Source organism: Cannabis sativa, chromosome 2 (genome assembly GCF_029168945.1).
Source record: "Cannabis sativa cultivar Pink pepper isolate KNU-18-1 chromosome 2, ASM2916894v1, whole genome shotgun sequence".
Lineage (NCBI taxonomy): Eukaryota > Viridiplantae > Streptophyta > Magnoliopsida > Rosales > Cannabaceae > Cannabis > Cannabis sativa.
The window spans coordinates 81,881,811-81,906,415 of NC_083602.1; the positions used below are offsets into that span (position 1 = coordinate 81,881,811).

The window sequence follows — 24,605 nt, forward strand, 5'->3', positions numbered from 1 at the left end:
CAAGTATGTTAACATGATTTAAAGTTGCTTCTTTAAAAACCTTGTCAGAAAAACCCCGTGGGACAAAATCTGAGCTAAGGAAAAAAAAAGAGTACAATACATATTTCATATTCATAATTATTTGCAAGTTGCCTCGTTAAAAACCTTGCCAGGAAAACCCAGTGGGACAAAACCTGAACTAAGGGAAAAAGAGTGCAACATGAATATGTCCCCCCCTCATGCACATATGATCCATAATTCTTTTGGTGATAATATATCTTATGAGATTATTGTTATCACTTTTAAAATATCACCATATATAATCTTTGATCATATATTTTCTATGACTCTTCCAGAGTATGTATGGACTTCTAAATTATAGATGAGGGGTCCGTGGAACATTAGTCTTTATCCAACTAATTGTATCATTCATGTGTGTACACAACTTTGTTCATACGAAAATTTAAAATTTCAAGTAGATATGAACATAACACATTAATGGTACTACAAATTTTCATTTGTGACAATGATGGTACTCCAAGACCATATATTTATTCCATCTTGTTTTATGATCTTAATTTCCATATCAAAAGATCATATATCTATAATTCTTGATACATATGAAGTACTTCAGGACTTCAATACTAATGAACAAACTTTATACATTAATATTTCTCGAAATACAAAAGAAATAAAAGTTTGTTCTTCAATTAATCAAAAACTCTTTAAGAGTCTATCACAACGTATAATTTACGTATTTATATTGCATAGACAACCATAGGTATTTTTCAAATAATAATTTACTTACATGTCTTTATTTCATACAAAGATCTTTGTCATATAGTGCGCGCGACTTTGAATTTATATCACTTAAGACATGTATTAAATTCTTCTAGAATTTTTAGATAAGGCTTATTTCAAATTCTCACTATATTAGGAGCTCCAAATAAATAACCTTTTGTTGCAACATTTATGTGACGCTTATAAATTCTCATAAAATATATTCCAGGCTATAATCAAATCATGATTATATTTTCTCAATATTTAAGCCTTACTTCAATCAATCTCATGTCTATGCAAACTTTGTACAACAATTCATTATGTACAAATACATATATGCAAATTTCTTATTAGAAATATTTATTTGCACACCCTACAGGTCTTACTTCACTTTATGTGAGTAAATTTGCCTGGATTGCGTCATAATATTTTGGCCAAAAATCAAAATGTATGTCGATGATTCTCGACAAATCTAATACCATGATCCTTGCTATCTCATGTTAGTTTATTGCATATGCAAACATTCAATATTTATTGTCGACAAAAATTTCAATAAATGATAATTTCCTCCCATATTGACATAACTTATAGAGATCTCTTTAAATTACATATTTTTCAAATATGTTTATCATTTATAGGTACCTATATAGAATCACTTCAGGGATTCAATTATGATCAAATGTGTTATGTCTAACTTCTCTTGGGAGTCTTTTCGAGTACCGTTTTCATCACGGTTATCATTTTAATACTTTATAACATTAAGGTATCTCCATGAGTACCTCTAGATTTAACAACTTCAGGGCAAATCAAATGAACATTTATTAATAATTTTTACATTGTTCATTTACGCTTCAAGCGTTTTCAACTCATTCTATCTCAACTTTGAATAATATTGATTTGCAGTTGGTATATATCATTTTGAACTATATTGTTCTTATATACTTTGTGCAAGGATCATTTTTCAAAAATTATCATCGATCCCAACTGCTTCTCTCCCCCTGATCGAGAGAATTTTTAAAAATTATGATATCTAATAATATTAATATACCTGTAGGGATTTCAGTATATCACAATGAATCAATATTTGTTTAAACTCATATATACTATATGACATTGAACTTCGGGTTCAATAAACTTCGGTTCAAGTTCAATCCTTATGAACTTAATTCATTTCTAAGAATGAGTCATACGTGTATAATTAGAAATACATAAATTTACACATTTTGTAAATGCATGATTATATAATCTTATCACATCGATAAGAAACTATGCAATAAAAATCTAACAATGGCTCAAGATTGTTAAGAAAATATAATTTAAATATTTTCTATGTGCAAATATATGCACATTCTTCTTTTGAGCCTTATAAATAACAATGAGAAGAATCTTCTGGTTCTTCAACAAAATTTAGTCAAATTCTTTGACAATTTATTGCATATGATTGATCATGTCAAAATAATTCAATTCATGAACTTCAGGTTCACTATAATTTGTATTTCAATGAAACTTTCAAAATGTAATGTAAATTCATTACAACATAATCATTACAAGTTTCATTTTTATATACACGAATAATATAATTATATTATTCTCCAAAACATATACACTCTTCAGGAATCACTATCATCAATTCAATGATGTGTATAATTTAGAAGATACATGACAACTTCATCATGTTATTGTAATGGTCAAATAGATATAACCATAATATATCATTCATTTTTCCTGATATCTTTTTAACAAGTCGTCTAATTTATTAATAGACTATTCATCAGTCTAATTATCATGACTTGATATATTATATATTTAAATGTACAACAAGTACATATAATAAGTTATTTATTATCACTTTCATAACTAGATAAAAGTTACACATCTAGGTACATACAAAGACATTTTACTACTCAAAGTAGCAATTGTATGTAAGACTTCTTCAGGAAGCTTTTCAACTAATCATTTCGTGATTCTTTATCACTTTGATTATATTGGATCACTAACAAATATTAGCAAATTATATATCCACTTTTGGGAATATGCAAACTGAATTATATAGTAACTATATATTTACATATCATGTACCAACAATAGTTTGAAACTATTGATTTCAAGAAATAATAAAATATGTATATATTAATTTGCTTCTGGCATTACCAATATATGTGAAATCTATATTCTTTGAAATAGAATTTCATGCCTATTCATTCTCTTTAGGTAATGATATTTAAATATTCTAAATGTACAATAAGTTTGTACAATTCACATTCTATTAAATAATCAAGTATACTTTTATCTTGATTATAACTGTGTCCGTACTACAGGTACGCGACCACTATTATTCAATTCCACACATGATATATAGATTTTATACACTTTGATTGTGTGTGGTATCTCATCTTTTGGTTGTTTCCACTTTCTTCTAGAAATATTTGAGTAAATAATGCCATCGATTGTTTAAAATCATTACATTCACTTCGGGGAATGGCGTTGAACAAGTAGAACATTATTATAAATTTCTTAAAAATTTATTACTTGTTCATATATAAAAAGAAATTACTCAGCAATTTCTTTAACAATATTTCAAAGAATATATGAATACAATTTTTGCATAATCTCCAAGATGTATGCAAAATTTGATCTTTAATATATGTCACATGCAATAATTTCCAACATTGCAAGTAATAACAATGTATAGTAACATGACTAATACAAACAATCTTTAAAAGTAGTTGAATTCAATTCGTATCATTCTCTGCAGGGAATGATGAACAATAAATACATGTCTCATGTATTTAAATAACATTAGTCATGCTCACTGTTATTCTTATACTTTGATGTTTCAATGCAATTTTCTTAACATTCTGTTTAGGTATTCAAGACCCACTATAAAATTGCATCAATAATAATCATTTTTAATGATTCTTTAGTTGTATTCACATAAATACAATCATTTTTTTTTGAGAATTTATAAAACATTTACTTCAGGAAATGTTTGTCAAAATCTATATCGATATTAGATTACTTTTCATTGTCCTCAAAGAATACAAGAACATATATATAAACATGTATTCATCTCTTTCATTATATATCCATCAACTATATAATGAATATTACGTTTGCATAATCTTCAGGATATATGCAAGATTTTATTGAGGACGTATAATCATCAGGATATATGCAATATTTTATCGAGGATGCATAATCTTCAGGATATATGCAATATTTTATCGATGATGCATAATCTTTAAGATATATGCAATATTTTATCGAGGATACACAATCTTCAGGATATATGTATAATTTATATAGATTTTCTCTATAATATCATAGGCAAACATATATTGTAAATATTATGAATGATAAGAATATAATATGTATATATACATATATATGAAATCAATAGTAAATATATAAAAACATATACATACATATATAATATATAGATATATAGATAAAAAGAAAAGGGATTCTTGAAATTGTTTCAGTCAGATAAGTATATATATAAATATATATTTAGTGTATCGTGACTTTGAAACAATTCAAGAACTTTAACAAAATACTTACATTGGGACTTGGGCAGAGACTCATGCTTGAAGCTTGGACAGAGACTCGTGCTGATAACGTGTTATAAAATAATATAAAATAATATAAAGTAGATAAGAAGAAAGAAGTAGAAGATGAAGAGAAAAAGAGAAAGTGAATGAGAATTTCTGAGTTTTTTATTCCAATGGGGTGAACCCCTATTTATACAAATACAAGAGTGAGATATTAAGAAACTAAGAAAAAGGGAAACTAAGAAGAAGAGGAATGTTGATTACAATTAATGGTAATAAATAAAAGATTTGGATATCCACATAATTATTAATATTTATAACAGTTTATTTGTTTTCTTCTTCTTATAGGCCAAGCTACTTGAACTCAATTGAGTTGGATCAGAAAGCTGGATCAAGGGTGAAATCGTCCAGATGAAGATGAAGCTCTTCAATTTTTGAATTAATTGTTTTAGTTTAAACACAATTTGGATTTCAAATTTTAGTTAGGGATATTTATCCCTGTTTTTCTCATATTGTTGCAATACATTTTTTTTTATTAATAAAGTTTCTTTTTTTTCGAAATCAATATTGCAATTTATGATAATGAGCTTCATTTATTTTATCTTCATCAACTATTACCACATTATATTTATATGTTTGTATATGTAAGTGTTTTTATTATTGATGCAAATTCTATAATATTTACAACTCTTCATAGAGTTATATTAAATAAACACTAGAAATTATTTCTATGTTTATCAATAATTGTTAATTCTAATACAATTATTAAGAATTTGTTTAATAAAAGGATCTTATGATCTGATAGGGGTGGAGAAAAGTTAAGAAAACTATGCAGTTCAACGATCTTTTATATCTAATGAACTCTGGATAGTATTCAACTCCACATAAACTCTATCACACTAAGAGAATCATGATCTTTACAACCTTTAGGGGTGGATCATAATCTCTATATACTTAGGGGTGGAGGTTATCCATAGTACCCTATATGTATATTCTTAGGGGTGGAGTCCATTCCACAATTCCCTATGAAACACATATCTTGTTTAAACATGGAAGTAATATAATGAGTCAGCTATTGTCAATATAAATTCTTGATCTTGATTGTATGTTCCATTTCGATTTTACTATTGTAAGTAAAAGTTTGATACCTTTGAAAGTTCTTTGTTAAAGTTTCACACTACCTTAATTGAGTGGGAGAATTTTAAAATTCTATACCCATCTTCATTAGGTTGACACGTGTGATAGGTACTTAAGAACACTACTGAAAAGCAAATCTAACCATTCACATGGATAGGTATAGCTTATCAGAATTATGAGAATAAGATAAAGAACTCTAGTTCAGTCCATTCGAATGACTTGAACCAAGAATTCTTAATCCTCATAAAAATTTGATGGTATCTTAATTTTGATTACTTTATCTCTGGCATGTATTTTTCACTTCAAAATACTAGTCTGCTATGTTGATGACTTAGTCTTAACTTAAAGTTTTAGACTAATACAAAAGTCACAACTAGGTAACTCTCCAAACAATCAGAGGTTAAAAGTATTATTTAACCAGACATCTGCTATTGAGTGGGAGCTATCTAAGATGTAATCAAATAGGGAACATTAGAAGATATTCAAGAAAGATTTATGAAAGTGATCTATATGTTAGATATTAAGGAACTGTGTATCAATTATCCTTGTATCTCACCATCTAATTTCGAAATTCTTGAGATGGTGCTTACTTTGGGGGTGGAGGAATTATTGTATAATAATTCAAGCTCTACCAGAGAAGAATTATAACTTGGTCTATTCGAAACCAGAAAGTTATATCACTGAAGAAAAGTCTACACTGTATTATCTCAATTACATATTTTAAAATATGAGAGATATGTCTTCTGTTAATTCAGATGTACTTTTAAAACAGTAAAGATTTCAGTATCCCTTGATGAGTAAAGCATATAGTAAAGGATGTTTCATAAGTGTTTTTATGAACTAGTTTCCAGAAGTTTGGGTGGATTCAAATATACTACACTTGATCTGAAGATCAATACATCAGATTGACCTATTTGCACATTTTTTTTATATTAGTGCAAGTGGGAGTTTGTTGGGTTTTATGCCCTAAATAAAACTCTTTACAATCTGATTAGTTATCAATATAAGAAGTTTGAAGTGATTGATGTTTGCATGAATTTTACATGCTAATGGTTTAATATGTTTATTACATTCATACACACAAAATCAGTTAAATCCTGATCATATGTTTATTCACAATTACAGTATCGTCAACACAGTGGAATGTGATTGTGATCATATGAATCAAAAGTCTTGGTCCCTGTTTCATCAGTGTAATTGGATTTACACTGATGTGATAATCAGCGATGATGTGTACTTATACTTGGAGTAAGTGTTATGTTCTTTCCAGGACATTAGTAAAGTATACTAGTTTCGAATGTATGGAGTATACATTGGACTGGACCGATATTGCAACTAAGTTAAGATATTACAAACTTACCGTTATACATATCTTTCCAAGTCAATATCAGTAGTTGATCTTAAGATTAAAAGAATCTAAATCCTGATATGCTTAGGCTCAACTCAGGAGTGCTATTCATGTTCTTAGATTTATTAGTTAAGCCTACTTTTGGGTCAGGGTGATACGTATATTTTGAGAACATGATAGTATGATTGAGTGGGAGTGCTGAACATAAATATGGAATCTATAGCTTCTACTGGTGTATAGAAGTCAAGTGATGATTCCCTTCGAGCTTAGCAAATAGAAGTAAATGGATGAGCTCTTGTTTAACTGACTAATTATTAGATCACTAAACACCATTTACAGGTAGCTAAGTGTTTTAAGGGGCAAAATACATTGAGGGGTGAGAACGGTAAAGAAATCCCATCTCGATGTAGATCACACTACTACAAAAAGGGCTATTCCCAACGGTTTATAACTGTCTTTTATATGATTTCCCAACGGTTCCTAAAACCGTTGGCTATGTGGGTGTCATAAAAATGCGGAATTTTAAATGACAGTTTATAACTGTGGCAAAAAGTTACTTTAAATGACGGTTAAGAAATGTTGGAAAAAGTCACTTTAAATGACGGTTTATAACCGTGGGGAAAGACTTCCGTGATGGAAAACATCCCTTTAAATGACGTTTTATAACTGTGGCAAAAAGTTACTTTAAATGACAGTTAAGAAATGTTGGAAAAGACTTTATTCAGACTATAACTAACAAAATACACTACTTAAAATGACGGTTATAAACCGTCAGACAATATGAAGTAAAGTATAAAATAGAAATATTAATTCAATTCTCCTCTTGTATTTTTATTATTTAGATTTCCAACAATGATGAAAAAACATAATAACAATAATAATATTTTTATAAGAAAATTCATACATTTAACACTCTTCAAAAGAATTAAAGCTTCATAAAAACCATAATATGCCATCAAAGTTTAGTAATGCAATACAAAAGAAGGAATCCAATTAAGTTTTTACATTTTGCAATCTTTTGTAGAATATGTTCTGAACATTTAAAAATATGTATACTAAGAACAAAATAAGTCTCCAAGTAGTCACTTGGGACTTTAATCATATAGCTGGAAATCACTTCCTAAAAACTAAAAAAGCAAGACAATAGTAACTAAGATCGATGTCAAACCTATCAATCATTTTCTTAGATCACATGGGGATCGTCCATGAGCGATCATTGGTCATCATACTCTATGTTATTAGTCATTTGCCTGCTGCTATCATCTGCATGACATACTTTGCCCATTCGTCACGTATTTCATTGATTTCTTTGTTAGTGTAAGAGGATGATATGTTCCTTTTAAACTGCAACAAACGAAACAAATCATTAATTTAATAGGTCATAATAAAAGTACTTAAAAATTTTAATATTTGTGAAAATAATTAGTGTCTTTACCTCTGCTTCCAATTTTCGTGTAGGATTATTTTCAGTCATGAATGATTTAATAAATCTCATGCTATAATACCCACACTGGACGCCATCTGGTTGCTCTGGACATCTGTACTCAGTGAAGCTTATTGCTACTGACCGTCGGTTTCTTTTCTCAAGGTAGTACCTCTCAAGAGCACTACACATAAATAAAATAAAGTTAATACATACATTAATGGAAATTAGAGAAATATGTTTAGAGCTTTGAACTACTAGAACATACGTTTGAACACATCTTTTAATATCTTGACGAATGGTTTTGTTTCTGGAATCCAAAAATGCTACACTCTGCGATCCCGTTTGGATTAAGATAACCATCCAGTGTTCGCTAAACACAATCAAACAAACTAATAAGATTACTAATACCAATCATTATGTAATAGAGTAAGGTATGGATAAAACTTTTTTCACAACAACAACAATGTAGTAATAACAATGTACCAGGGGCAAACAACTTGCTTATTTTAAATTATCTTCCTAAATCTCATTATCTCACTCTATAGTCCATAGTCCATATCCAAACATAACTTTTCTCCTTCTCATTATTTGTGAAAGCAATATTAAAAGAAAAACTCAAAAATATGCAAAGTCTCATGGACCAACTTAAGCCATAGTAAGTACTTACTCATGGTACCAAGGGCAAACAAGGAATCGATCTGGTTGTATGTTGCTCAATCGCTGAAAAAGCAAAGCTACACGCTCGTTGTACCCTAAGCCATCAGTAGATGCCACAGATGCAGGATTCATAAATGCATATACACCGTTCAACTCATTTTTGTTTAGTTCACGCTGCATTATACTGGTAAACAATAAAAAATTAATAACAAAAACTGCAAAATATATATTAAGTTAATTATCAACTTTCATACCTGCACCACACAGACATTGGAACAGATCCGATCCATTTGAGATTGCAAATGTCAAGTATGTCGTTTTTTGATAAGTATGTTTTGTGCTCTACCCCGAACACATCCTCACCAATGTCAACTTCAAGGACATTCTTTTCCTTTGGCCACTGCTCGACCATCATCTCTAGCAAACTCAATGTGACACTTTTCTCTGGCGGAGTATAACGAGCTATTGGAAGCTTATCTGGCCTTCGAGGGTGTTTCAAAGGTTGAGTCGGTGGACCAACCATATTACTGTCATAATCCCTCTTCTTGCCCTTCTCCTATACAATATATTTTACAAAGTTAAAAAGAAATTATATTTGTCAATAATTAGAAATCAAATCAAATACATAAGAAAATAAAAATGACCATATTTACCTGTGTCTGGTGTACACCATCAATCTTGACAAGTGGAATTGGCCAGGCTACATAGGAATTCACCACTTCGCCTACGGTGGTGAGGCTTTCTTGTGTGACAGGGCATGGGAGCCTTGCATTTTCGTAAAAAACTTCTTCAATGAAGACTCGACAAAAGCGCTTTGGGTCAAACTTTTCATTATGTAATTCCAAGGTGGTCACATTTTCTATCACCAAATACCCCTTTGCAACACACTTAGTACTATTTTTGGGTTGTTTGGTAACCAAGTACATCGAACACTTTGCTTTCTATATTTTGAAACCAAACAACAAACAATTATAATTAGTGTAATTTATTAAAACGAATAAGAACGATATAATAAAATAAATATGAAAATAGATTTACCTTCTCAGACATTGTTGTATCTGGTGGTGGTGTCGGTGGAGCAGAGACATTTGCAGGAAGTGGCACTGATGGTAGATTAGATACACTAAGTGGTGGTGCTACTGGTCGGGCAAAGACATTCGGTGGTGGCACTCGTGGTTGAGCAGAGACACTCTGCAGTGAAATATTCACTTGTTCATTTGATGCTCCTCCTATACCCGAACCAGATGCATGTGAAGTCCCAACCACGTTGCTATGTTGAGTGTTCAATTGTTGGAGAAGTTCCTTTAATTGTTGTTGAGTTTGGCGATACATTTCATCAGTCTCTTGAAGTCTCTTCTCCACCTCAGTCATTCGATTGTCATCAATTGTTGACTGTATCTTTTTGGTAGGGCGTGGGGTCTTAAAATATTGTGTCTGGGTGACGTTCCTCCCCATGCCTCTAACACGTCCACCGTGTTCATTTGTGCCAAGCGCAAGGGTCAGAATATCCTTAGAGCCTTCGAGTACTAGTGTTCCCTCTTCGACCTGCTTTTTAAGGTCATTCTACATACAAAAGTCAAGATTAAATTAGTTACACTTTGTGAAAAATCATTATAAATTTGAAATTTCGAAACAAATATAGATAGAACTTACAATTTTATCCACGACTTTTTGTGTCTCGACATCAAACTCACCCTTCTTGTTCTTGTACATGTTGATCCACAAATCAGCTCGATCAACGTCATCTATCTGGTGACCCAATTCTTTCTCCATCTTCTCTCGGACCTTCCTAACACCACCTCGTCCAGTGCGGTGGTTGTATTTGTTTTGTTTCCTGCTGCTTTGTGCTGACTTTCGTTTTACAAGCCATTCTTCACTTAATCTATAGTCAACAAATGCTTTCCACTCTTCAGGGTCAATCACATTTTCATAAAGCTTTGGGGGCTTGTCTAAAAGTTGTGGATTGTCATCTTTGTGTGTGTAGATGAAGTTTGTTAGGTAGGATTTAAATTCCCTCCACCTATCACCACCAACTGACAACACATAGGATTTCGTCTTTGTGCCAGTTATAAACATACTCTGTAGAAATTAATGTAACACATCACCGGTTAAAGATAAACAAATGTAATTAATTTAATTTATTATAGTTGAATAAAAAATTACCAGCATTTCATTCCACAACTTATCTTTCACTTCTTTCGATATAAGTCGCCAATCATCCACAAGCAATGTAACGTGGTGGCGAACATATTTACCAATCTCACTATGAAGTTTGTTTGCACCATCACTAATAGCTTGACCCCATGAGTTGTACTCGACTTCCTTCTTCTTCCCGTCGCTCCTCATCTTTATCATCTCTCTACCAATATATTTACCACGTACACCGGGGCCTGATTCATTCCCCTCTTCTTCTTGGTGATCTTGTTGTACATCATCTTCGCTGTCCTCAGCAACAGATTGACCGAAGAGGTCCAAATTCAAATTTGGATCATCCATAAAGAACGTACCTACGCAATAAAACAAAACAAATATTAAATAACAATATAAAAGTATGACAATTCAGCAAATTAAAATGATATACATAAAATATACAAAGTACCATTACATCGCGTATCAATGCGAATATCGATTATGGGTTAATATTGATATCAATCCATATCAACCCATAATCCTTCTCCATCCTCACGTGAAGATATGATGTCATCCTCAACAGTCACATCAACAGGCGGTGGATTGATTTCGAAAGTTTGGTCACTAAGCATGAGATCATCCCCACTAGACTCTTTTTTTTCATAGTCTTTCGGTTGTGTTGTGAGGACAATGGACCAGCGGTCATCTAATGGATCACTCATGTAAAACACTTGAATGGCTTGTGATGCCATTATAAACCTATCATTTTTGTGTCCTACTCGATTCAAGTCCACTAATTTGAATCCTAATTCATCATCTTTAACTCCATTGTCACTTCTTACCCAATCACAAAGTAAAACTGGGATTCGAAAACTAGTATAATCTAATTCCCAAATTTCCTGTATTACACCATAGAAGGTCATATCGCATTCAACAGGATTTTTATCTTTCGAACTAGCTATTTGGAAAGCCTTGGCAACAATCATAACACCGCTACTTTGTGTTTTTCTACATTTATCACGATCAATCGTGTTAAAATGAGTATTATTGATATAGTACGATTGATACTTTAGAACATTGCAGGAAGGGCCTCGTGATAAAGAAAACAGTGATTCAGACACTGTTTTTGTAGGGTCACTTTGATCTTGGGATACCTAGATAAAAAATAAACTTATTAACTATATACTTGCAAGAATAAATCAAAACAAAATAAACAACAAAATCATAGTACCTTTTTTTCAAACCATGTACTAAAAGTTCGATAATGTTCATCTTGTACCCATTTTTGATTTCTCGACTTACTCGGATAAGTGATTTTGATCCAATTAAAATGTTCCCTTCAAAATTAGATAAGTTATTAATTTAAGTTTCAATTAACATTTTTTTATTTTTTTAAATAAGTTTGTTAATAATTAATTATCTCAACTTACTCAATATAGGGATGAACCTCATCGATATTTTGTAAAACGAGTCGATGTGCTTCGTCTCTATCACCTCGACTCACCTCACAAATAACAAGACCCCCACCCCCTTTACTTATTTCATTATCAAATCGAGGAGGACACGATCCAATGCTGACAACATTTGCCAAATAATCTACACAAAATTCTATTGATTCTTCAACAATATATGATTCAACAATGGAACCCTCAGGCCTGTTTCTATTTCTTACGTAACCCTTTAAAATTTTCATGTATCGTTCAAATGGGTACATCCATCTCAAGTACACAGGCCCGCATAACTTTAGCTCTCTCACCAAATGAACAGTTAAGTGAACCATTATGTCAAAAAAGGAAGGTGGAAAATATTGTTCCAAGTAACACAATACTTCAGTGATTTCTAATCGGAGCTTCTCTAGCTTGGTCACGTCAACCACTTTACAACAAAGACACTTGAAGAATAAACATAACCTTGTGATAACATGTCGAACTTTTTTTGGCAAAACATTTCGAATGCTCACGGGTAAAATATGTTGAATCAGTGTATGATGATCGTGAGACTTCAGGCCGGTCAAAATAAGTTTCTCAATATTAACCAAACTTGAGATATTTGAAGAATATCCTTCAGGTACCTTCACCTGAGACAAAGAATTACACACAGAGCGTTTTTCTTCTTTAGTGAAGGCATAACATGCTGGTGGCAAATAAGTTTTTTTACCAACAACTTGTGGGTGTAAATTTGCTCGCATTCCTAAATCCTTCAAATCTAGACGAGACTTAATTCCATCTTTGGACCGACCAGGAACATTAAACAAGGTATTGATTAGGCTATCTGACACATTCTTCTCAATATGCATTACATCTAAATTATGACGTAAAACCAAATGCTTCCAGTACTCGAGCTCAAAAAATATTGATTTCTTTTTCCATGGTCCATCAGGTTGAGCTGTGACTTGCTCGCAATTGTCACGTTTTCCCTTTCTTTTCTTAGGGGTCACTTTTCGCTTTCCAAGCTTGAATTTGACATTACTCAACTTTACTACTAATTGTTCTCCAAGTAAAGGTGGCGGAGCCACTTCAAATTCTTGCTTCCCGTCGAATGCTTTTTTCCAAGTTCGAAATACATGGTTAGAAGGCAAAAATCTTCGATGTCCCATATAGCTAATCTTTCTCGAGTGTTTTAAATATTGAGAACAAGTTTTCTCCTCACATATAGGACATGCCTTATACCCTTTCACACTATAACCAGAAAGATTGCCAAAGGCAGGAAAATCATTAATTGTCCACATTAATATTGCTCTAAGATTGAAATTTTCATTCCTATGGGCATCATAAGCACTAACACCATCACACCACAGTTGACTTAGATCTTCAACAAGAGGAGCTAAGTAAACATCAATATTGTTACCAGGCTGTGAAGGGCCTGATATCAACAGTGTCAGCATAGTGAACTTCCTCTTCATTACCAACCAGGGCGGCAAATTATACATTACAAGCAAAACTGGCCAGCAACTGTACTTACTGCTAAGATTAGTATGTGGATTAATACCGTCTGCAGAAAGACCAAGACGAATATTCCTAGGTTCATTGCCAAAGTCAGGCCATCTAGCATCAATTGCTTTCCAAGCAGGTGAATCGGCTGGATGTCTCATCATACCATCTTTCACCCTATCGTTGGCATGCCAGGTTAAGTTTTTAGAAATATCGACATTTTGAAAGAACCGAACCAAACGAGGTATGGGTGGTAAGTACCATAATACCTTTGCAGGTATACCAACCTTTACCTCATCAGAATTCTTCTTCTTTTGCCACCTAGACTCACCGCACGTCGGACACAACGTTTCATTTTCAAATCTATTTCGATAGAGGATGCAATCGTTAGGACATGCATGTATCTTTTCATATTGCATGCCTAATGAACACAATGTCTTCTTTGCCTCATAGAAAGACAAAGGCATTTCATTACCTTCAGGTAACAAATCTCCTAAAAAGGCTAGTAACTCCGTAAAACTCTTATCGCTCCACCCATATTTGGCTTTCAGATTGTACAATCTAATAAGTGACGATAACTTAGTAAACCTATTACAATTAGGGTAAATAGGTTTTTCAGCATCTTCTAAAAGGGATTTAAATTTCACTGGATCAGCTGTATTGGATTCAAATTGTGCATCATCAATCATTTTTGCAATGTGATCATCTCCGTAATCCAAATTAACGCACTTCTCCTTCCTAGACTTGGAAGGTCCCTCATCTGAAGTTCTAATTTTTTCCCCATGGTGATACCAAATTTTATAGCTTTTGTCTATACCGTTCCTAAACAAATGTTCTTTAATCTTAAAAATTTTCATACGCTCCATGTTGCCACATTTCATGCACGGACAATGAACAAAATTAGGATTAGAAGCCTTCTTCTCAGCAAACTCCAAAAACAGATCAACACCTTCCCTATATTTCATTGACAACCTATCTGCACTCATCCAATCTCTATCCATTCTGAAGTTTCTAAAAAAAAAACATTCACGTTTTAATCAATTTCATCTATGAGCCATCAAAGAAATTATAGTTGTTATCCTATTGAAATTTTGGCAGCATAACAACTATGATTTAACGTTCCCAAAATTTTTAAACTTACTATAAACAACAAAAAACCACTTACTATAAACAACAAAAAACAATTAAAAAATGATCACCCATCCGACCGCAGTATATAAATAATCGCAGAACCTACTTCACTACGGATGAATATCTAAGATATTCAAACTCTTCTAATATTAATAAAATATAAAATAAGAAATTTTAAAATTGTAGAATAATACCTAACTAATCCAACCAAGTTGCTTTGCGTTCTTCAAACACCAAAGATCAATCAAAACCAAAGTTGTAGTATACCTACAAAAATAAAATAAAGAGTATTACAATATTTCAATTGAATTAGATAACATAAAAGAGTACTTAGGACTCTTAATACAGCTAGTGCCACATGATTTCAATGCATTTTCCTAATAACATAAAAAAAAAACATATTATGGCATGTGATAAAAAATATGAATAATAAATAAAATTGTCATTTCTCTACATTGGTACACTTTTGGTACACAAAATGAGCTAAATTTTAATTTCATTAATTTGCATCTCCATTACATATGAGTATATATATGAGTACACAAAATGTGTTGGTTTTTTTTCTGTATAGAAAATGATTGCTTTGCTTGTATAGAAATGATTTGTATAGATATGATCATAAATATATCTCAAATTTCATAGTTTATAGAATATCTTATACTAAAATGCAAAGGTGCAGCATGACTTTATTTTTAACGTATATTCCTTATACTGACCATTGTTTTCAACATCACCTTGGCTTTTTAACACTAACCATCTTACTATGTCGACCCAGATTGGAAAAATAAATAATAATATTAAAAAAAAAAGAAAAAAAAATCTAAAATAGTACCTAATGGAGAAGATTTAGAATGAACAAGAAGAGTTGATCTCTTTAAGAAAAAACCATTTAGAAGTTATACAAACCTTTGTTAGTTCTTGTTCGGGAACATTCTTATTACCTTCTCGATCTTCTACCACATATTCCTGACAGAAAATTACCACTACATATTACTAATTGTCCTATACAAGTCAAGTTTCAGCAAGTAGAAGTTATACAAACCTTTGTTAGTTCTTGTTTAGCAAGAACATGGTAATGGCGTTCGCTGATCCTTTGTCCACATATTATGGCTATAAAGAAACCGTAGAGCAAACCCACCAAAACAATTGCTAAAACTGCCATCAATCAAGACATAAGGTAGATTACAGTTACATATACTGCATATGTGTCAAACTAAATCATGAATTAGTTCTACAAATTTCACGGGCGCATCAAATCCATCTCATTGAATTCATAATAATATGTTTTGTGAATAAGCAGGGATATGTTCTCGAAGATCATAAACACCTGAGTTACACATACATATCAATACATGTAAATAAGTAAGTGAAAGAGAGAGACAGACAGAGAGTGAAGAAGAGGGTCAAGGGCGTGCATACCGGCCATTGTATAAAATGTCTTAAAATAAAATGTCTCAAAATTAATTAAAATGAAGCTAAAAGAAGTTATAACAAAATCACTAGCAAAAGAATCATCTCTACCCTGAATTCTGATGGCATCATTATCCATATTGACCCTCCCATTTTCCCGGAAAGAAAACATAGGAAAAACAAAACAAGATTAAGACCCCCACACTAACCCCCCTCCCTAAAGAAAATGATGATCTTGAATTACCTCAAGTAATATGGAAAGTTATCAAAAGAGACATCGGTTTCTCTGCCATCAAAGACTTGTTTCATCAGTTCATACTCAATCTGGTCTGCAGAAATCAAATCTGGTGAGCCATTTGTTCCTTTAACCCATTTACTCACTGACTGACCTGAACTCAACAACCCAACTCCTACCCCAACCCCAACACTCAAAGCTGAGAGTTGATAAAGAAAATAATAGGACCTCATACTGTTTGAGATTTCCATTCTCTTGACTCAAGAAAATAATAGGACCTCATACTGTTAAGTACTGCATTATTGCAATTGTTATTAGTATGATCGGTAAGGCAATGAAGGAAGTATTTGTAAGTAGGAAGTGGATATTTGCCAACGAAATTGGGACAATGCATGGATAAGAAAGTTCGAAATAATAAGAAGAAAAAAACACATGAGAGATATTTTTATTAGACTTGTTCATCATGGTGTTTTTTTTTAAGGATATCTAGCTAATTTTCCTTGAAAAATAGTGAAGATGAAGAGTTCATGTTTGTAACTTATTCTTTATGTTTCGTTGGAATTGAAAAAATTAGTTACCCCATAAACATGGCGCCTGTTTAATGGCTTGATTTAATGTATCTTGTCTCAGTATGATAAAAATTATAGACATTATCTAAACAAAAGATACATATAACACATACATAACTAATCTTGGATGACAGTTCAGATATAATTTATTTGGCAAATTAGGTGCGAAATTAGGCCACTCTAAGTGTTTTTTTTTTCCTCTTCTGGGGAAATTATACAGCTCATACAACCAACATAAATGGTTTATAAAATAAAAATAGTCCTTGTAAAACCCTCCAACTCTCTTTGTCGTTTATTTTGCATTACATTAGGACTGAAAATAAAAATATTTGATGGAGGGTTTTACGAATAAATATTAACATAAAAGAGTAAATAAAAGATAAGAGTTTTTGACCACAAATTGGAAAAAGAGGGCAGATTTGACTAAACCAAACCCCTTTTTTGGCGTTGCTCTTACGAATTTCATTTTCCATTTTTTTTCCATACGAGCTAAACAGAGAAACCAGAGAAAAGAAAAAACAAAGAAACAGACAAAATAGCCCAAATAACAAGCTAGACGGCACTCATATAGTGAGTACCTTTTTCACATAGTATTGAAATGATTCTTCAAATGTAATCTGACTAACCTCCACAGTATTGCAATAATATAATGTATTTCAGTTTTAGAGAACCAACCTCCACAGTATCAAAACTAACATTTCAAGAATATGTTCTCTTTGCAATATGTCCGAGAGAGAGAGAGAGGTATATCTGAGGCTGTCGTTGACGCTGGTGGAGGAAGAGACGCGGAGGCCGCTGGTGGTGAGGAGCTCGTCGGACAGAGGCCGGTGGTCTGAAAATGAGGGTTAGAGACAAATGGTTGGATATTGATTTTGGGTATATTGGTCTGAAATTGGGTATATTGGTCTGAAATTTTCAGCCTTTTTGGCTCCAAAATTTCAGAATTTTTTTTTTAATAAATTATTAATTAGATATAAAATAAATCTTTTCCCAACAGTTAGTAAATGTTGGGTATACTAACTATTCTCCACAGTTATAAACCGTTGCGTATTCTTACTATTCCCAATAGTTAAAAAACGTTGGGATAAACTATTTTTTTTTTTAAAAAAAATCTATTTAGTATTGCCAACGGTTATTCACTGTTGGCAATAACTATCCCAACAGTTTTTTTGCTACAGTGCTAAAATGATGGGAAAAACTTCCACTTACTTTTTCCAACGGTTCTTATAATTGACCCTCTTCTAAACCGTTGGGAATAACACTTTTTGTAGTAGTGTCATCTATATAGAGGATCTTTAAATCACAATAAGATTATAACAATGGTTAAATGAGATAGTATATTGATATCGTGGAACATACAATATGCTCTATACAAGTCTGAGAGTGCAATTCTAAGTTCTAAGAGTGGATTCAACGAAGAATTAATAAGTAGAAATTTACTTGGTAAATTTGGTTCACTTATTGGAAGCTCAGCATATAGATCCATGGTCCCCATTCTAGTTGAGAACATTCTGCTTGTAAGACTCATTAATTGATTCGTGATTGATCAATTATAATTCTAAAGTTAGACTATGTCTAATTTTATGAATTTTCACTAAGCAGGGGTGAAATTGTAAAGAAAAGAGTTTCTAGGTTTATTTATTTATGGACTTTATATGTCTAATTAATAATTAAATTAAATGGAAATATTATTTAATAATCTATTTTAGTTATTAAATAATTAGTTTTGGCATTTAAAAGGTTAGAATTGGAAAATTGGCATTTTTGAGAAAATAGAGATAAAATTTGATAAAACTGCAAAATCAAGTGAGACCCATTACTACACCTTGGCCGGCCACTATATGGAGTTTTTTAAATTAATATTTTCATTATTTTAATTCCAAATAAATCCTAACCTAAACCTAGTAGTTGCCTATAAATAGAAAGTGATGGCTCAGTCTCACATAATACTTTAAAAAGTTTTCAATAACCTTTTCTGACAGAAATTTCTCTCTCCAGAAAAACTGAGCCTTCCCCACTTTCTATACCTGGCCGGAACCCTCTCTCCTCTTTTCTCCTTCATCTTTTTCGACCCTAGTGAAAGAGTAAGTGCCCACACACAGCAAGCAGTAACTCAATCATAGATTGGAAGACTGTGAAGGATCAAACTTGAAGAAGAAGGACATTCGGGCTCAGATCTTGATTATACTCTGCTACAGAAAGGATTCAAGGGTTAGAGATCTGAGTGGAAGGAGACATTAATTCCGCTGCATCAATGTAAGGTTTTCTTAACTTTATATGTGTTTAATTTATCGTTTTAGAAAGTTCATATTTAGGATGTTTAAACAACATACTTGTGAGTAGATCTAAGATCCTGGTAAAATAAATTCCAACAAATAAATGGTGGAGATCTCATTTCACATAAGCTGAAATATCATTTATACGGGGTTAAGTATTTTAAGGATTAAATACATTGTAGGGTGTAACGGTAATCTAATCCCTTTACAGTGTAGATCATTCATATAGAGGATCATTGATCAAATTAGGATTATAACAATGGATAACTAATGATGTGTCTATATGGTGGAACATATAGAACATTCTTTATACTGAGAGTGCAATTCTAAATTCTATGCGTGGATTCAACGAAGAATTAATAAGTTAGTGAATTTTAGTAATAAATTCTTGATCTACTTATTGGAAGCTCGGTTATATAGACCCATGGTCCCCGCACTAGTTGAGATAATATTGCTTGTAAGACTCATATAATTGGTTTTGATTAATCAATTATAATTCTCAAATTAGACTATGTCTATTTGTGAATTTTTCACTAAGTAAGGGAAAAATTGTAAAGAAAGAGTTTTAGGGGCATATTTGTCAATTATGATACTTTGTATGGTTGAATTAATAAATATGATAAATGACAATATTATTTAATAATTATTTATAGTTATTAAATAGTTAGAATTGGCATTTAAATGCTTGAATTTGAAAATTGGCGTTTTTGAGAAAATCAGATGCAGAAAAGATAAAACTGCAAAATTGCAAAAAGTGAGGCCCAAATCCACATGGCATGGCCGGCCACTTTTGTAGGGTTTTTCCTCTGATATTTTCATTATTTTAATGCCAAATAATTCAAACCTAACCCTAGTAGAATGCTATAAATAGATAGTGAAGGCTTCAGGAAAATTACACACTTAAATTTTCTACTATTTCATTCAGAAAAAACTGAGCCTCTCTCTCTCCCTATCTTTGGCTGAACACTCCCTCTCTCTCTTCTTCCTCTTGAATTTCGAAATTCTTAGTGTGAGAGTAGTGCCCACAGACAGCAAGTGATACCTCAATCATAGTGAGGAAGATCGTGAAGAAAGACTTTCAGCAAGAAGGAGTTTCAGCACTAAAGAATCAGAGAAAGAGATCCAGGTTCAGATATTGATAATGCTCTGCTACAGAAAGGAATCAAGGGCTAGATATCTGAATGGAAGGAGTCATATTATTCCGCTGCACCCAATGTAAGGTTTACTAAACTTTATATGTGTTTATTTCATCGTTTTAGAAAGTTCATATTTAGGGTGTTAATCAACATACTTGTGAGTAGATCTAAGATCCTGGTAAAATAATTTCCAACAACTGGCCTCAGAGCCATGGTAATTGATTTGCTTGCAAGAAATTTGGACTTTAAAACGATTGTTTGATGTTTTGGATGGTATCATGTTGTATTGAGTGTTATTTGATGATTGATTGATGTTTGTGAAATTTCGTGAAAAATAATTGAAATTTTGTTTCTGGAATTATTTTTATTGGATAGTATGGAAAAAATTAAGCAAGTTACTTTTTTACAGAACTCAATTTTGATTTAATTTGAATTAGTTATGATTTTTTGAAGTTTAAAAAATATCAGGGTGGTATCGCTGCACCTCGTGCGCGCGCGGAAATCATGCAACCTCCCCCTGCGCCGAGTTTTCACGCCCAAACACCCTCCCATGCCCGCGCGGACATGTATGCTTAGCATACTGTCCGTACAGCTCGCAAGTTTTTCGTTTTTCTTCGTTTTTTCATGCTATTTCATGGATTTAACTTCCGATTTTTTGTGTAGTTCTGTATTTATACATTTACTATTCCTAATTCAATTCTAATTATCATAATTAAATTAATTAATATTTTTTAAATTTAATTCATGATATTAGTGTAATTTGAATTTGAAAAATAGTAAATATCTATCTTTTTGCTTAATTATCTATCTTATTTTTAAATTTGATTATATCTTATCTTATTTTTAAATTTAAGGTCAAATATTATTTTTTTTTTAAATTAAATATTTTTTAAATAATTTGACCTTATTTAAATTTAAAATAAGATAACTATAATGTAATTTTAAATAGATGTAAGATTTTTTGCTAACTTTTAAATTTTGTTATTTTATTTATTTAAATTACATTTAAAATCTGAAAAAAGATATTCCTTTATCTTTTTTTAATTTTTTATTTAATTTTTATTTATAAAATAACATTAAATTTTTAAAAGTAGTTAGCAAATTTTGAAATGATATTTAGGTTGGTTGAAACCTAATTTTTCAAAATTGTAGGTTTAATTTTAAATATATTTTTTTTAAAATTTCGAAATTTTTTAAATTTTTTAAAATTTTCGAAAATAATTTTTTTATTTAATTAATTATTTTTTTTTCGAAATTATTTATTTAAAATTAAATAAATCCTACATCCAACTATCCAGCTAACCTTGTTGCAAGAGTATGTGTTTTAGCTTGTTTGTAAGTTTTTTCAAACCTATTATTGCTTGATTGCAAATAGCCATGGTTAACTTGTTGACAGATCCAATGATCTGATTTTAACTAATGGCTCCCTTGGTCAAGTAAATAATTTGTAACAGGTATATTTACAATCTTCTTTCATCTGTGTATGACCTAGCAACATGATAGGATCCATCCAAATTGTGTGCCTGTGTGAGCCTATGTGTTTAATTTTATTATAGATGCATATAGGTTGTTATTACTAAATAAAATATCATAGTTTTTGATAGATTTTATTTAGGCCCATTTAGTTTTTGGGCCTATTCAATTAAAAACAGTTGTTCATTTTAAGGTTAAATTCCTCTCTTTTGGGCCTTGTGTGAGAGTTGGGAGCCATAGTAGTGGGTACGACATACTGAACCCAGCACCCCCTCACATGAACCACCCCAATTGTGAAGGCCCATTTGCCTGATTTGAACAACTGTACTAGGTTAATTAAACTAGTTTAACCTAATAAAATTGATTAGCAACATAATTAATTTCATTTATTTTGAAATTAATTTAAGAAAATCATAGTTTAAAGAATTTTATTCTAAGCTAAACTATATGTATTTTCTTGTATTTAATTAAATATAGAATTATAACCATCTAGATTCTTTTTGAAGCTTAATTTATATTTTTCATTAAATATTCCTATTTAAGTTGATATTTAGTTATCTCTAACTAATCAACTTAAATCTGAATATCTTTTGGATTTAAAATTTCAAAATTAAGTTGAGGAATTTTAGGAATTGGTTATTAAGATTCTTTAGATATTTTTTTTAAGTTAATATCTTTTCGAATATTAACTTAAAATGGAATATTTTAGATATTTTTTAAGTTAATATCTTTTCGAATATTAACTTAAAATGGAATATTTTCAAATTAAGTGGTTACAACTTAATTTTTGATATTTAATTAAATTTAAATTTTAAAATATTTAAGTTTTAGATTTTTTCTAATACAACTTAAATTAGATATTTTTTCAAATTTTCTGGAAAAGATACTTAGTCAAATAAGATATTTTCTAGATAGTTATTTCTAGACTTCTTATTATTTCTAATATTAAATAGGAAAATATTAAATTAATTATTTAAATAATTAATTTTGGTACAATTTATTTTAAATATATTTTTTCCTAGTATTAAACTAGAGATTAATAATTAAGCCTTCTCTACACTTAAGTATTTATTTCTTGAATTTAATACATTTAATTAATTTGAAAATTATATATCGAAGTTGATTTTCATCATGATACTTAAAGATTTCTTTTTCATGACACTTAATTAAATAGAAAATTATTTTAAGTTGAAATTTATTTTTTCAACTTAAATTTAGATAATTTTTAAAATATATTTTTTCTTTATTTTATTAATCAAATTTTGAAATTGCATTTCTTAAATGCTGGAATTTCGAATTTTATTTGAAAAATAGATTAAAGTTGTAAATTATTTATTTTAATTTTGGAGCAACGTAAATCAATGATTTTTTCATTTAATGATTAATTAAAATAAATGAAGTAAAATATATTTAATTAGAAATTGAATTAATTAGTCCATGAAAATCTAGATAGATATTATCTATTTTTGCTTGAAGTATTTTTTTAGTGTATTTAATTAAATAGAAAATTAATATTTAAGTTTATTTTCGTCATCATACTTAAATATTTGAAATTTTCTTATATATTTAATTAAGAAGGAAAATTATATTTTTTGTCGTAAATTAATTTTATTAATTAATTTTGGGCCAACATTAAATTAGAATAATTTTTCCAGGATTTATTTTTTATTTTAACATGCATTTTCGAAAATTGTGTTCTTAAATACTTTAATTTTTCGAAATGCAATATATATTTATAGAAAAATAAATTTGAGTTGTAAATTAATTTAAATTAATTTTGTAACAACTTAAATTGAATATTTTTCTAAATATTTATTGGAAATTATTACTAAGATGGTAGAAATTCATGTTATTTTCATATCCATCTAAGTAAAATTTATAAATATTAAATTAAAATTTATATTTAGAATTTTTCATTCTAAATTGGAAATTTTAATTAGTAAATATATATTTACAATAAATAGATTAGAATGAAATTTAAAGAAAATACAACTCTCTTTAAATAATGAGCTTTATTATTAAGATATTCGATCTCCATTGTTGGTTTTACATCGCGTTTGTTTTAGTGAGTAATCCTCCCTAATGGAGGAACGTTCATTAGCAATTTCGCACCGTTTAATCTCGAAAGATAAGTAGTTTGTAAGTGTTTTATATGGTATGGATCACCCTATTGGTGGCGACCATATTTGACTTGCAAATTATGAAACAATGGTGGAAGCTCATAAGATAGAATTGCCTTGACTCTCGCCTAAACGGGACAACGCTGAATTCCAATCTTGATCGAATAAAAGGTTGCTAGAATGTTTAACATTTTAGATGAGCTGACAACTCTATTCAATGGATGGTAGCTTTGACTCTCGCCTAAACGTGACACTGATATCAGTTTGTTGAAAACCTTGGAAATTATTTAGGATTGTATGTTTTAGTATTTTCACTT

General features: G+C 30.6%; 2 protein-coding genes across 2 annotated transcripts; both read right to left on the reverse strand.

The window, feature by feature from the left end:
* Positions 1 to 7,599: 7,599 nt before the first annotated feature.
* Positions 7,600 to 11,460, reverse strand: LOC115720206 (uncharacterized). The gene is made up of 9 exons (XM_061110930.1): positions 11,042 to 11,460; positions 10,532 to 10,957; positions 9,917 to 10,441; positions 9,532 to 9,819; positions 9,133 to 9,434; positions 8,889 to 9,062; positions 8,487 to 8,591; positions 8,231 to 8,402; positions 7,600 to 8,139 (listed from the first exon to the last, which is right to left on the reverse strand). Exons 1-9 carry the CDS (start codon positions 11,372 to 11,374, stop codon positions 8,038 to 8,040), a joined length of 2,427 nt encoding a protein of 808 aa, XP_060966913.1. The 5' UTR covers positions 11,375 to 11,460; the 3' UTR covers positions 7,600 to 8,037.
* On the reverse strand, positions 11,393 to 15,605 carry LOC115720208 (uncharacterized). Its single transcript, XM_061110929.1, has 3 exons — positions 12,439 to 15,605; positions 12,240 to 12,345; positions 11,393 to 12,162 (listed from the first exon to the last, which is right to left on the reverse strand). Exons 1-3 carry the CDS (start codon positions 14,937 to 14,939, stop codon positions 11,527 to 11,529), a joined length of 3,243 nt encoding a protein of 1,080 aa, XP_060966912.1. The 5' UTR covers positions 14,940 to 15,605; the 3' UTR covers positions 11,393 to 11,526.
* Between the last annotated feature and the right edge of the window lie 9,000 nt (positions 15,606 to 24,605).